Raw genomic sequence first — 12,790 nt, 5'->3', positions numbered from 1 at the left:
CATACCTCCTCTGGAACCTTTTTTAAAAATCGGTGTTATATTGGCCACCCTCCAATCTTCTGGTATCATGCTCGATTTTAAAGATAAACTACATATTACTAACAATAGTTCCGAATGTTAATTTTTCAATTCTATGAATATTCTGGGATGAATACCATCCAGTCCAGGAGATTTGCTACTCTTCAATTTGTCAAAGTGCCCCATTACATCCTCCAGGTTTATAGAGATTAATCTGGACCTACCCACCTTACTCAAAATGAATTTTTCAATCACTAATGATTGTTTTCCTTCTCCATAGGTTTTTATCCGGTTTAAGGCAACCGGGAAAAAGAAGACACCAATGGATATCAACATGGACTGTTCAAAAATTGTTCTGTACTTGTTTATAAAGTGTTGGAAGGAAAAAGCAAGAGAGAGAGAGAAAGAAAGAGAGAGAGAGAGAGAGAGAGAGAGAGAGAGAGTCTCTGCTACACCATGGGATATTTTCTCTATAGAATCCTATGTGTGTGGACTTTTGTCCTTCCCCAGAGTGGATCATTCTAGCTTTTAAAGTAAATGACAGGTGGCTCTACAAGGGCCTACCATGGCTCACAGTCTCTTTTTCCAATATGGGGGGCAGGGATTAGGGTACTTTTATTTACGTGTTGGCTTCAGGAGAAGCAGGGTGAGGGGATACACGGCCCCTTCTGATAGGCTATCAAGGATTTCAGCAAGTAAGTGAGGGAACCTTTCTGATTTCTTCCCCCTTTGCATGGCACCTTTAATAGCTTCCTCAAGTGCTTTGGTTGACATATTAGGAAGCTGATGCTCCCAAGCGAAAGTTAACTATAATCCAAGAGATGCAGTTAACTTGCCAAGTGTCATTCAAATTAATGAGGGCCATATTAATGAAATGCGTTGCACTAATTTCCATGAAATGCAGTTCATTATTTGAAACATGCATATTGCCTGATTTTCACAGACCAGCTGCATTAATTCCTTTAATGGTCAAGAGAGGAGTGTTAACCGGGTAATAATGTATTTTAAAGCATAGACACAGCTTAGTAAATGGGATCCTAATGGATCAAAGAAACAAACAAACAACTCTGGTATGTGATCCACTTCTATTTCCATTAGGAGTTTCACTTAAAAAAAACGATGATACATGGCTGTTAATTATCTCTTACTTGAATTATAACACATTCCTAGCTTTTGAGTAGAAGGTGATATAACATTAAATATAGAACTAAGAATAAACATTATACCACTTTACTTGTGCCTTCAAAAGCCTTCTGACTGTTTTTTATTTAATGAAAAGATCACTGCTGATTCTGACCAGCCATCTGCTGCTATTCTCTGCTTTGTTTTAATAGGCAGTTGAACCAAATAAAACTTGGTAAATCTTGATGGAAATCCGGCTTAGTTTAGTACTAAGTTCCTATGGGGTACTTTTACTAAGCTGCGGTAAATGCAAGTGTGTACTTACTGCAGCTTAAAAAGCCTTCCCCATGTCATGCTCCAGCATTCTGCGGTAATGTCCTGGTCTTGAAGTGCAAACTGCATGCTAAAATATTTTTTATTTTGTCAGGGAGGGTGGGGGGGGGGGGGGGGGCGGAGGATAGGCATTTCTGCCCTAATCAGTTAGTGCAGCTACATTACCGTGAGCTAACTGATTAGCACAGGATTAGCGTGTGAGCCCTTACTGCCTACAAAATGGTGGAAAGAGTTCACACACTAATATTTTTTTAAAGGCCTCTTGCTAAGGGCAACATTAGCATATGGCCATTCATAGGAGTAATAGAAAATTGCCCATTTCACTGCTGCAGTAAAAATGGCCTTAACGTGCAAGAATAAAAAACCACGTAAGGGTGTGCTAAGACCACTTTATACTGCAGTTTAGTAAAAAGAACCCTATGTTTGCAATGTTCTGGTAACTGAGCCCTGATTTAGGTCTGAAATAAAATGCAGATATATTGCAATTGGCCTACAAATATTCTTTAGCAATTTTTAGAAGTCATATTTATTTTTTGTTACATCTGTATGTTTATATGTATAACAGTTTAGAGAAGCATGGAAATAGACACTAATAAATAACTTACCCTCTTGCCTGGAGGACCAGGTGGACCAGCTTCCCCAGAAGGACCAGGAGGACCCTGAAATCATTGGCATTTCAATTTCAACATTAAATATGACATTGGATATTTGTATACATCATCTTTCATTAATATAACTACATCCTTGATTTATTTAAGCCAAAATAATGACGAGTCACCTTCTCTTTACTTTTTTCATATGTCACAAACATATAGATAGGAATTTTCAAAGGCATTTTTACACATAAACCCCTATTTCATGTGTGAAAACTGACATTCTGAAAATTGCCCACCCAACATTCATGAAACTTATATGCTTAATGCCATTACATGTATATGTTTACAAGCACATAATGGAGGCTTATCTGGGATGGGGTTGGGGCATGGTTGAAACACATGCATACTTCTGTATTTCCAAAATCATACATATAATTTTACCTGGGAAAGGTACCCACACAAACAGTAGGTACAAATTCATATATGTACTTTTGTCTAAAACTGATACAAAGTTGGCAGTTAAAAACACCCACACATTTTCCACTTGGCTGCACAGTTTGAAGGTTCTCCCCTATTTAGGAGGCGGTAAGGGCTCCTCTACTAACCTGGCAAATAGCTGGGCAGTGATTACCGCCAGGTAAGACCCTGGCACTAAAAAATTAAAAATAATTTTTCAAAGCTGGAAATGCTGTGTGGCGGGAGTTGGCACTATCACAGGGTTCCCACAGTAGTCCAGCGGTAGGGCTGAATTGCCTCATACCAAGCCCATGGTAGCCCTACCGTGACTTGGTAAAAGGGCCCCTTAACTTGCTAAGTTTTGTCTGGTTGTGTATGTGTCAATATTCAATGACAGCATTGCATATTTGGAGATAAAGCAGCTGGTGGTCAGCAAATCGCTTAGTATAAGGACTGATGTAATTATGGAAGCATATTTAATGACTGGTGACTCCCAATGAGTTTCATATTTGCTAACTATTGGACCTAATGCTAAAATCACTGTACTAAATAGATATTCATTTTTCTTTCTATTCTGTCTTCTGTGACTTATCTCACTTCTAATCAAGATAGTAGCAAAGGTTTTCATAATTAGCTATACTTTGTAAGATTTAAAGTTTACAAGATTTCAAGTGTTATTAATAAACCCAAGATTAGCTCCTTACAGCTACTGGCAAATAGCTTACAAGTATGCTGCAAAGTGTCATAGTCAACATCACTGAACACTGCAGTGGGTTGCTGTTGCATACTAAGGATGCTTTTACAAAGCATCGGTAAGCCCAACACAGGCTTACTGAACGCTAAATCGGGACTACCGCTGGCTCATCATGGCCACCGGCAGTAGTTCCACCCCAAGCACGCACCATTTACAGGGAAAAAAGAAAATTCACGGAAATGGCTTGCACGGCATTTACCCAGCTGTAATTGGGCATCACCGCGCACTGCCCGGTTCCTGTTGGGTTACAGTATAAGCCCTTATTGCTACCTCAATGGGTGGTGGTAAAGGCTCCTCACTGCATGGCCACGTGGTAAGAGTTCTCTTACCGCATGACCATGTTTGTCTGGGGGCTTTTTACCCACTGCAGTAAAAAGGGCCCTGGCGCATGTGATAAACAGCCCCTGCGCTAGTGCAGGGTCCTTTGACCGCAGCTTGGTAAAAGGACCCCTTACAGCCTTGGTGTCAATTATCACACATTTAATGGGAACTGTTATGCACACACATATACACACATGAGGCTATTTACTCACTTGTTGTCCAGGTTCACCATCCTCACCTTTGTCACCAGTACCACCATCTTGACCCTAAGTGAGACAAAAAAGGGCAAAAGTTTTTGCTAAAAGTTGTCAACTGTTAATCAATCCATTTGGGATGTTATTCTTCTAATGCAGCTGGCACCAGTTGAGTGCCGATATTCAGCCTTAACCAGTTATGTTAAACCACCAAAGAAAGGATTGCTATTTATGCGGTCTTATTTAGCCAGCTAACTTAAACATTTACAGGCTTACTATTGGCATTTAACCAGTTAAGTGCTGACTCCATCCTGATTCCACCCCTGGTCAGCCCACTGAATAGCTTAGGCAGTTAGGGACCAATTTCCAGACCACAGGAGGCAGCCCGGCTAACATCCACAGTCTGTGGCAAACCTGGAAATTCAATGCCGGGCAGTATCCGGCGATCGGCATTGAATTTCCATTTTTTTTTTGGCTGCTGTGAACATAGACAGTTAAGCCAATATCGATCAGCTGACCAGCTAAGTTATAGTGGCCAAAGATAGACCTGCTAAGTGCTAATATTCAGCCAAGATAGCCAGCTATCTCATTCTGAATATTAGCGCTTAGCTGGCTTAAAGCTATTTAACAAGTCAGGAGCCGTTCCTGGCCGGTTAAATAGCACTGAATATTGGGCGCTTAGGGCCAGATTCTATATATGGCGCTTAAAATATCTGCATGGAAAACATTTCCGCCTAAGTGTATTCTATAAGATTTATGCCCAGTATATAGAATACACTTAGTTGATATCCCAACATCTAAATCTACGCACCTCTATTTACACCAACAAAAATGTGGCGTAAATCCCTGAGTGTAGATCTATGCAGACTGGGCCATATTCTATAACAACAAGTGTAAATTTAGGCATTCACATGAAACGGCCATTTCCCCACCCATGACCACACGCCTTTTGAACTGCTCGCTTTAGAATTTAGGCTCAGTTCATTACAGAATATGCTTAGCAAGTTATGTGCATAAATTCTAATTATTGCCAATTAGTGCTCATAATTGCTTGTTAACTGTTGTTAAAAATACTGATTGGCTTAAGCCAATTTTCTATTTTCTAATTTAATGGGCACACACTAATGTTGCCATTATTGTGTGGCCTATAAAAATTAGCACATGATCCCTTACCGACACCTATTTTGTTCACACGCCTACTCTCTACCTCCAGATATGCCCCTGCGGCAGAAAAAATAATTTTATTTATCAGCACACCAGTAGCATGTGCATATATTATAAGTACCCTGGTACACCTCAGCATGCCCCGCAGTACCGCTATTCACCATTTTAAACTGCAGTAAGCATTTGCTAATGCTTACTGTATGTTGGTAAAAGGGTCCTAAGTTACACCTGAAATAATGATAAACCTCGTTTTCATAAATGCTGGTTGCATACTTACAGCAGGTCCAGCCTCACCAGGAGGACCAGGATCTCCAGGGAAACCAACAGGACCCTATAGAATGTAGAAAAGGAATCAGTGATCCTACAGGTTGTCCACAGGTATGTTAAAGATCTAAACTTTGCACTAGATACTGACATATACATTTATATATTTTGAGCTTGATTCTGATTTGCTGCTTCAGCACGTTATCTCTCATTTAGAGGTTGATATGCTACTCAGTGGAATTTCCCAAGGATTAACTGTCCCATCCCATGAAAGTTTGCTACAGAAGCAAATGAGCTCGGTAGCCCACTTTCATTAAAAAATAGATCTGGGGCAGAGCCTGTGCCAGAGTAGTGGGCACCCTTGGTGAACTGTCAACCTTACACTTCTCCCCCTCCCCCACAACTAACTTTCACTTTGATAATTAAACTCAATAACTATGATCATCACACAAACATCCTATTAAAAAAAAAACAAGTTAAAGGGCAAACTGATGGTTCTTTGATTTATTGTGGCTGTTTAGATCTATTCTTTTGCTTTGATTGCAGCTGTTCTTTGTTGCCCCCAAGATGCTCTAGGCAAATGACCAGTCTTACTAAATGGTTGAGCTTGTCCTGGTTCAGGGAAGTTGACAAAAAAAAAAGATTGCTACACATCACTGAGATGTAGCTACTCGTTTTGTGGAAACTGACCTGCAAAACCTTTTTTGTGTGCCAGTCTTTGAAAAGGTTTTAAAGAAATGAACTGCTCTGTATGATCTTTTTAATGTTTATGGATATATTGCATTTACTTTTTTATTTTAAAATATATAAAGTAAATCTTGAATCCCAGCAACTCATTATTCTTAAAGAAAATTTCATGAAAATGGAATATGTGCAAAATTTGATTATTTAAGGAGTAGCACACTTGCATTTCTTTTTCAAATGGGGCTGCAAAAAGGGCAAAATCCCTATTTGTTACCATTTTTGGGGTGCATAAGAGCATTTTTCCACACCAGATTTGGCCTTGACAGTATGTTGTACATGTGCCGATTCAATCAGTTCAAATTCAACGTGACAAGAACAACAACTATGCCTTTGCAAGTCTTTTTTGGATCACTTACTGGATTTCCTTTTGGGCCATCATCTCCTGATGGTCCTTTGGCACCTGGTGGTCCAGCAGCACCAGGCGGACCTGCCTCACCTTTTTCTCCCCTCTCACCTTTGGGACCCTGGAAAAAGATATATGTGAGATAGAGGAATGCAAACTAAAGCCATACAATCACAGAACACTTCAACTTCATTGCAAATTGAAATTTGAATTACTCCTTTTTAAAGGCATGACAGTTTTTCTTGAGTTCTTTGGGCTGCTAGGCCCATAGGTTTTCATATAAAGTAATCTGCTCTATTATATTTTCCCTTCTAACCCAACAATTGTCTAGCAATCTTTGGTGTTGTGTTTCAGTGTGAACGCCTGTATCAGGAGTCACAAATATCGTTTTAGATACTTCTATAACTTGCATAAAGTCAGTCTAAAATGAAGGCTATTTCAGCTGCACTTCTTTTCCTGTCAAACTCTCCAAGAGATATCAGGAAAAGAACTGCAGCTAAAACACTCTTCATTTTGGATTGACTTTAAATTATAGAAGTATCCAAAATGATATTTGTGATCCTGATGCAAGCGTTCTCACTGAAATATGGCACCATGCCAAGTCCTTCTTTTGAACATTTTCTGTTTGGGCACCTAAAAAAGGCACTTGTAGGACTATTCGTTTTCATGACTAATAAAATATGTCTCTTTTCAATTATTTTTGGTGGTTTTTTTATACATTAGGCTTTTCTATAATAAGCCAGTTGGTCCACCCTTGCTCCTTTCTGTTATTATTTGGCTGTTTGTAGGGGAATTTTTCTCCTTTTTTTCTCCCCTTTGAACCTTCCTGGAGGCATCAGCATGTGGCATTATAGCTTTAACTGGGCTTCCTGAGAATCAATTTTGCGAAGAAAGTAGTTTTCCCAAGTAAAAAATAAGCACAGAATACAGGAATGCAAAGTTTAATCATGTTACATAAAATATAATCCATATTTAAAACTGGTAAGTCATAGCAACATAATAACATAGTAAATGACGGCAGATAAAGACCTGTACGGTCCATCCAGTCTGCCCAACAAGATAAACTCATTTTACATGGTATGCGACACTTTATATGTATACCTGATTTGTCCTTGTCATTCTCATGGCAATGACCGTAGAAGTCTGCCCAGCACTGTTCTTGTACTAAAAGTTCTGAAGCTAACGTCAAAGCCCCTTAAAAATTACACTCTAGCCCATCCCTATCTATTCAGTCACGATCAGGGCATGGACCTTAGGAGTCTGCCCAACACTGGTTTTGCTTCCCAATTACCGGTGTTACCACCCAATCTCCACTAAGATTCCGTGGATCCATTGGTAATGTCGATTTGGTGTATGCTGGACACAAGTAGGTCCTTACGTGCCTTTATAAAAGGGCCCCTAAATAAAGTCTGTACATCTACCAGCCACTAGAGAAATCCCTGGTAGGTGCCAGGGGACTTGGGAAGGGGGTGGAGGGGCTTGTACTTTGTGTTGGAAGAATCAGGGGAGGAAAAATGTGTGCTTTTTGCCAGGAGTATCGGGATGAGGCGTTTATTTTACTAGCAATAACCGCCTTTGATGCTCCCTGGGAGCATGGGACACCAACAGATTGCTGAGTGTTCTTGAAAAGCCTCTTAAAGGTACAGTGCCTTCACATGCACCTCTCTGATCACCACTGATAGTCTAATTCCATACCACCACACCCACCCCTGACATCCCCATGATAGTCCAATGCCATTTCCCCCACCCCACCAGTACCAACCAGTAGGGTTCATTGGTGATTAACAGGGGGCAGGAGTGATCCCTATTCACTCCTGCCTTGGTATCTGGTGGCTTCAAAATGGCCCCTGTAGACATCAAGCAGTACTCTCACAATACTACTACTAGGGTCCAAGAGCACACACCCTTAACTGGCAGTTGACCCCTAATAAAAGCACTGTAAAGCAATCTAAGTGCCAGCTGGTGCCATTTTGAAGCCAGTAATTGACAGGGGAGCAGCAACAAGGGATCACTCCCATCCCTCTGCTAGTCACCAGGAAAATCTAAATAGCTGCTAGGGAGGTTCAGAGGCTATGGGGATGTCAAGGGGGTTTGAGGGGTAGGGGAGATTTGACTTTGAATTTTAAGGATAGGAGATTGGGACTTTGAGTCCTGAAGGTTCAAAGGAATAGGATTTTGAGTGTCTGGGGTTTGAGGGGTACTGGACTTTGAATATTGGGGTAGTTTGGAGGTTAAGAGGATGGGGCTTTTAATGCTGGAAGGTTCAAGGATGGACTTTAAATGGCAGGTGTTGTGGAATTGGGGGGGGGGGGGGGGGGGGTTGCTGTTAGGGATGTTGGAAAGGGGATGGGTTAATGCAGCCCAAATTCAGATTCTTTAACATTAGTAGTCCTAACTTGACGATCTATATCTGTGTTACTTCAGCCAGTGCTAAATTGCACCATTTTACTGTAGCTATCTAGTATACCTTTTAGTTGGTAATCTCTGATTTTCAGTGCAGTTTAGGTAGACAACCCCAGCTGTGCAAATATCAGTTCTAAATCAAGCTGGTCAAATTTTGACTGGCTATATTTAGGGACATTTTGAGTTGAAAACCTAGCCTGAAATTAGCTGATTATCTTCTCTGTTCATTGGTTCTTGAAAAACTGACCCCAGTAGTGTGCAGCTTACCCCCCACCCCCACTGGGTGATTGGGATGGTCACTGACCAGTTGATATTCAGATGGTAACCAGTGTTTCTTTAACCAGCTGGATTAGTTATGAATAATCGTTACCAGCACCTGAATATCTTGATCCAGAGAGGCTGCCAGGAGTTTGTGTTGTCCTAACCAGGTAGCTATCCGGGTACTGACTCTGATTATTGGTGGTGCCTTCAAAATTCCTGACTGTCCCCAGACCGCCCCTGCACTATCCAGATTACCCCCTCCCCCCCGATAATCAGTGCTATTTGACCAGTCAGAAGCACTATCAGCTATTTGTTAATATTCAGTGGGAGATAACTGGTTATCTCCCGCTGAGTATTCATAGTCAGCACTTAGCTGCTAACCAGTTATATTACACGATATAACCAGCTATGCGTGAATATTCAGTGCATCACCGGCAAGTGTGGCAGCCAAATTGGGCTGCCAAAATAGCAGGCCTATCTTTGGCCTCTATAAACTCAACTGGCCAGGGCTGAATAAAACTTAACCGGCCAAAAATAAACCAGACAGTCAATGCCGGTAACTGGAAACGGCCAGGCACTGAATATACGGGGTGTCTCCTGTGGTCTGTATATCAGACTTGAGGAGGGGTATAATCGAATGGGGCGCCCATGTTTTCCTGAGGACGTCCTTGCAGGACGTCCCGGCGAAGGGATGGGGAAACCCGTATTATTGAAACAAGATGGGCGTCCATTTTTCGTTTCGATAATACGGTCGGGGACGACCAAATCTCAACATTTAGGTCGACCTTAGAGATGGTCGTCCTTAGAGATAGTCGGCCCCAGTTTTTGGCGATAATGGAAACTGAGGACACCCATCTCAGAAATGACTAAATCCAAGCCATTTGGTCGTGGAAGGAGCCAGCATTCATAGTGCACTGGTCCCCCTCACATGCCAGGATACCAACCGGGCACCCTAGGGGGCACTGCAGTGGACTTCAGAAATTGCTCCCAGGTGGATAGCTCCCTTACCTTGGGTGCTGAGCCCCCCAAACCCACAACTGTACAACACTACCATAGCCCTTACATGTGAAGGGGGGCACCTACATGTGGGTACAATGGGTTTATTGTGGGTTTTGAAGGGCTCACATTTACCATCACAAGTGTAACAGGTGGGGGGGGGGGGGGGCCTGGGTCCACCTACCTGAAGTGAACTGCACCCAGTAAAACTGCTCCAGGGACCTGCATACTGCTGTCAGGGAGCTGGGTATGACATTTGAGGCTGGCAAAGAATATTTTTGAAGTTTTTTTAAGGGTGGGAGGGGGTTAGTGACCACTGGGGGGGTAAGGGGAGGTCATCCCTGATTCCCTCTGGTGGTCATCTGGTCAGTTCGGGCACCTTTTTAAGGCTTGGTCACAAGAAAAAATGGACCAAGTAAAGTCTGCCAAGTGCTCATCAGGGATGCCCTTCTTTTTTACATTATCGGCCAAGGACGCCCATGTGTTAAGCACGCCCCAGCCCCGCCTTCGCTATGCTTCCGACACGCCCTTGGGAACTTTGGTCATCCCCGAGACGGAAAGCAGTTGGGGATGCCCAAAATCGGCTTTCGATTATGCCGATTTGGGCGATCCTGGGAGAAGGATGCCCATCTCCTGATTTGTGTCGAAAGATAGGCGCCCTTCTCTTTCGAAAATAAGCCTGATAGTGCCTTACTAGTCACAGCAGATGTTCAGTGGCACTCTCTGTTTAAGCACTGCCAAACATCTGCTCCCAGCCTGGACAGTGTAGTTTAACCAAGCAGCAGCCTTTCCTGCCTGGTTAAACCACATTCAATATTGACCCCTGAAAGTTTTAATTCTGAAAGATTTATTTAAATAGCTTAGGGGCCCTTTTACTATGCTGAGGTAAAATGAGCCCTGAGGTGTCCTCGGTGCGTGGATTTGCTGCACGCCGAGGCCACTTTTACCACAGCGGAGTTTTTGTGAAAAAAAAGGAAATGTCTGTGCAGTAAGTATATACTTCCATGCTCTAACTGCCTCTTATTTAGAAGAGGGTAGGGGCTCCTGTGCTAACCCTGTGCACAGTGCTGCCCAATTACTGCCAGGTAAACCCCTGGCAGAAAAAAATACAAAATAATTTCTGGTGCACTGGAAATGGTGTGTGGTGGGGACGGCACTACCATATTAGTGCACGACAAAGCAGTGGTAGCTCTACTGCTGCTTTGTAAAAGAGCCCCTTAGTAAACTGAGAAAATCTAGAAAAGAACTATAATCATAGCAATGTTTATGATTAATGATTTGGGAGGACACATACCAGCAGGTAGTTTTATTCCACTTTCAAGTCACTACAAATCAAGATATGAACGGTAATTAAAGCAATAGTTTCACGCTTCATTGACACTGGGTATTGTTTATTGCAAAGACAATGTCAAGGAAGCACCTGAGACAAACATAAGTAATTTAATTACATAACTAAAATGTCTAATTATTTCTAGGGTGTAGAGGGGAATCAAATACTTACAGATGTGCCAGCTTCTCCAGGAGGTCCTGGGTTGCCAGCATCTCCTGGTTCACCCTATAAATTAAAAAATAAGATCAAAGTCAAGTCAAAGAAGCATAGAGAGTGGTTCATTTTCTTTTTTTTCTCTTTCTTTTTTTGCTTTTGTTTTAGTATCATTGTATATTTGATTTATAGTCAAATGAGTGAGTATTGCTTGATTAGTTACATATTATTCTGCACTGGATGCCCCTTTCTTTTCTTTCTTTTTGAGAAATGAGCATGCATTCACATTTTACTTTTAACAGCACCTATGAACACTATGGGGTATGTTTACTAAGGTGCGTTAGCGTTTTTAACACACCTGTAAATTTAAGGCGCATTAAATGCAAACGCGTCTATACATTTCTATGGGTGCATTAGCGTTTAATGCACATAAACCATTTACGTGTGTTAAAAATGCTAACGCGCCCATAGCGCCACTTAGTAAACATAGCCCTATCATAGCCCATGAATAAGCCATCTAGAACCTACAATGTATATTTCCCGTTGGTACTAAACAGTAATACTTGTTTTCTTTTGAAAATTAAGCTACAATTCATAAAGGCTAGAATAATGATTGGAATGTAAGATACTGTTTAAAGCTCAAAGAAGTTAACACGTGCATGAATTAGGTGTTTTAGGGGTCCTTTTACCAAACAGCGGTAAAAGGTGGCCCTCTCTGATGTCGATGAGTAGGATTACTTTGCGCCGAGGCCACTTTTACCTCTGTGCATAAAAGGTACTTTTCCTTAAAGGTCCAGAAATGGCCAAGCGCTAATGAAACAAATTGGTATATGTCCACTTGCTGGGGGAACCCTTACCATCTCCTATTTAGGAACTGGTGACATCTTCGGCATTAACCCAGCAGTAACTGGACAGCGCAAGGTGCTGCCCGATTACTGCCGGGCACACATCTGGTGCTAAATTTTTTTTTAATTCTTAGTACCAGAAACAGTGCATGCCAGAAGCCAGAACTACTGCTGACCTCCTGAGCGAGCCCAGCAGAGGGCCAATTTCCCATGCCCAAACCCAGCAGTATCACTGGGTAGTAAAAAGGCCCCTTATTTTGAGGATTTTTTTGTTGTTCATGAAGCAGAAGACAAAAAATATTCTGAATAGGTTAATGACAATATATTTCCAGAGTGCTAGTGTTTGTAACACTAACTAGAAGAAAATTATGAGTTGAAGTAAGGCAATAGGAAAGACCAATTAGTTGATAAAGTACACTGCCAAAGGACACTATTTTTCAATCCATATGACCATTTATGAACCAGTCAATCCACTAAATTTTCATTCCAAATG

The 12,790-nt window shown here is 41.7% G+C and overlaps 1 protein-coding gene across 2 annotated transcripts in view; it reads right to left on the bottom strand.

Moving 5' to 3' along the window:
• COL11A1 (collagen type XI alpha 1 chain) overlaps window positions 1–12,790 on the bottom strand; it is a 700,769-nt gene that overhangs the window by 94,429 nt on the left and 593,550 nt on the right. For both annotated transcript variants that reach the window (XM_030205574.1, XM_030205575.1), the window contains 5 exons: window positions 11,471–11,524; window positions 6,323–6,430; window positions 5,236–5,289; window positions 3,813–3,866; window positions 2,079–2,132 (listed from right to left, as the gene is read on the bottom strand). In XM_030205574.1, coding sequence (XP_030061434.1) covers window positions 2,079–2,132; window positions 3,813–3,866; window positions 5,236–5,289; window positions 6,323–6,430; window positions 11,471–11,524 — 324 coding nt within the window. The remainder of the gene's footprint in view (window positions 1–2,078; window positions 2,133–3,812; window positions 3,867–5,235; window positions 5,290–6,322; window positions 6,431–11,470; window positions 11,525–12,790) is intronic.

The sequence above is a fragment of the Microcaecilia unicolor genome, chromosome 6 (genome assembly GCF_901765095.1).
Source record: "Microcaecilia unicolor chromosome 6, aMicUni1.1, whole genome shotgun sequence".
Lineage (NCBI taxonomy): Eukaryota > Metazoa > Chordata > Amphibia > Gymnophiona > Siphonopidae > Microcaecilia > Microcaecilia unicolor.
This window is presented reverse-complemented; position numbering and strand designations above follow the sequence as displayed.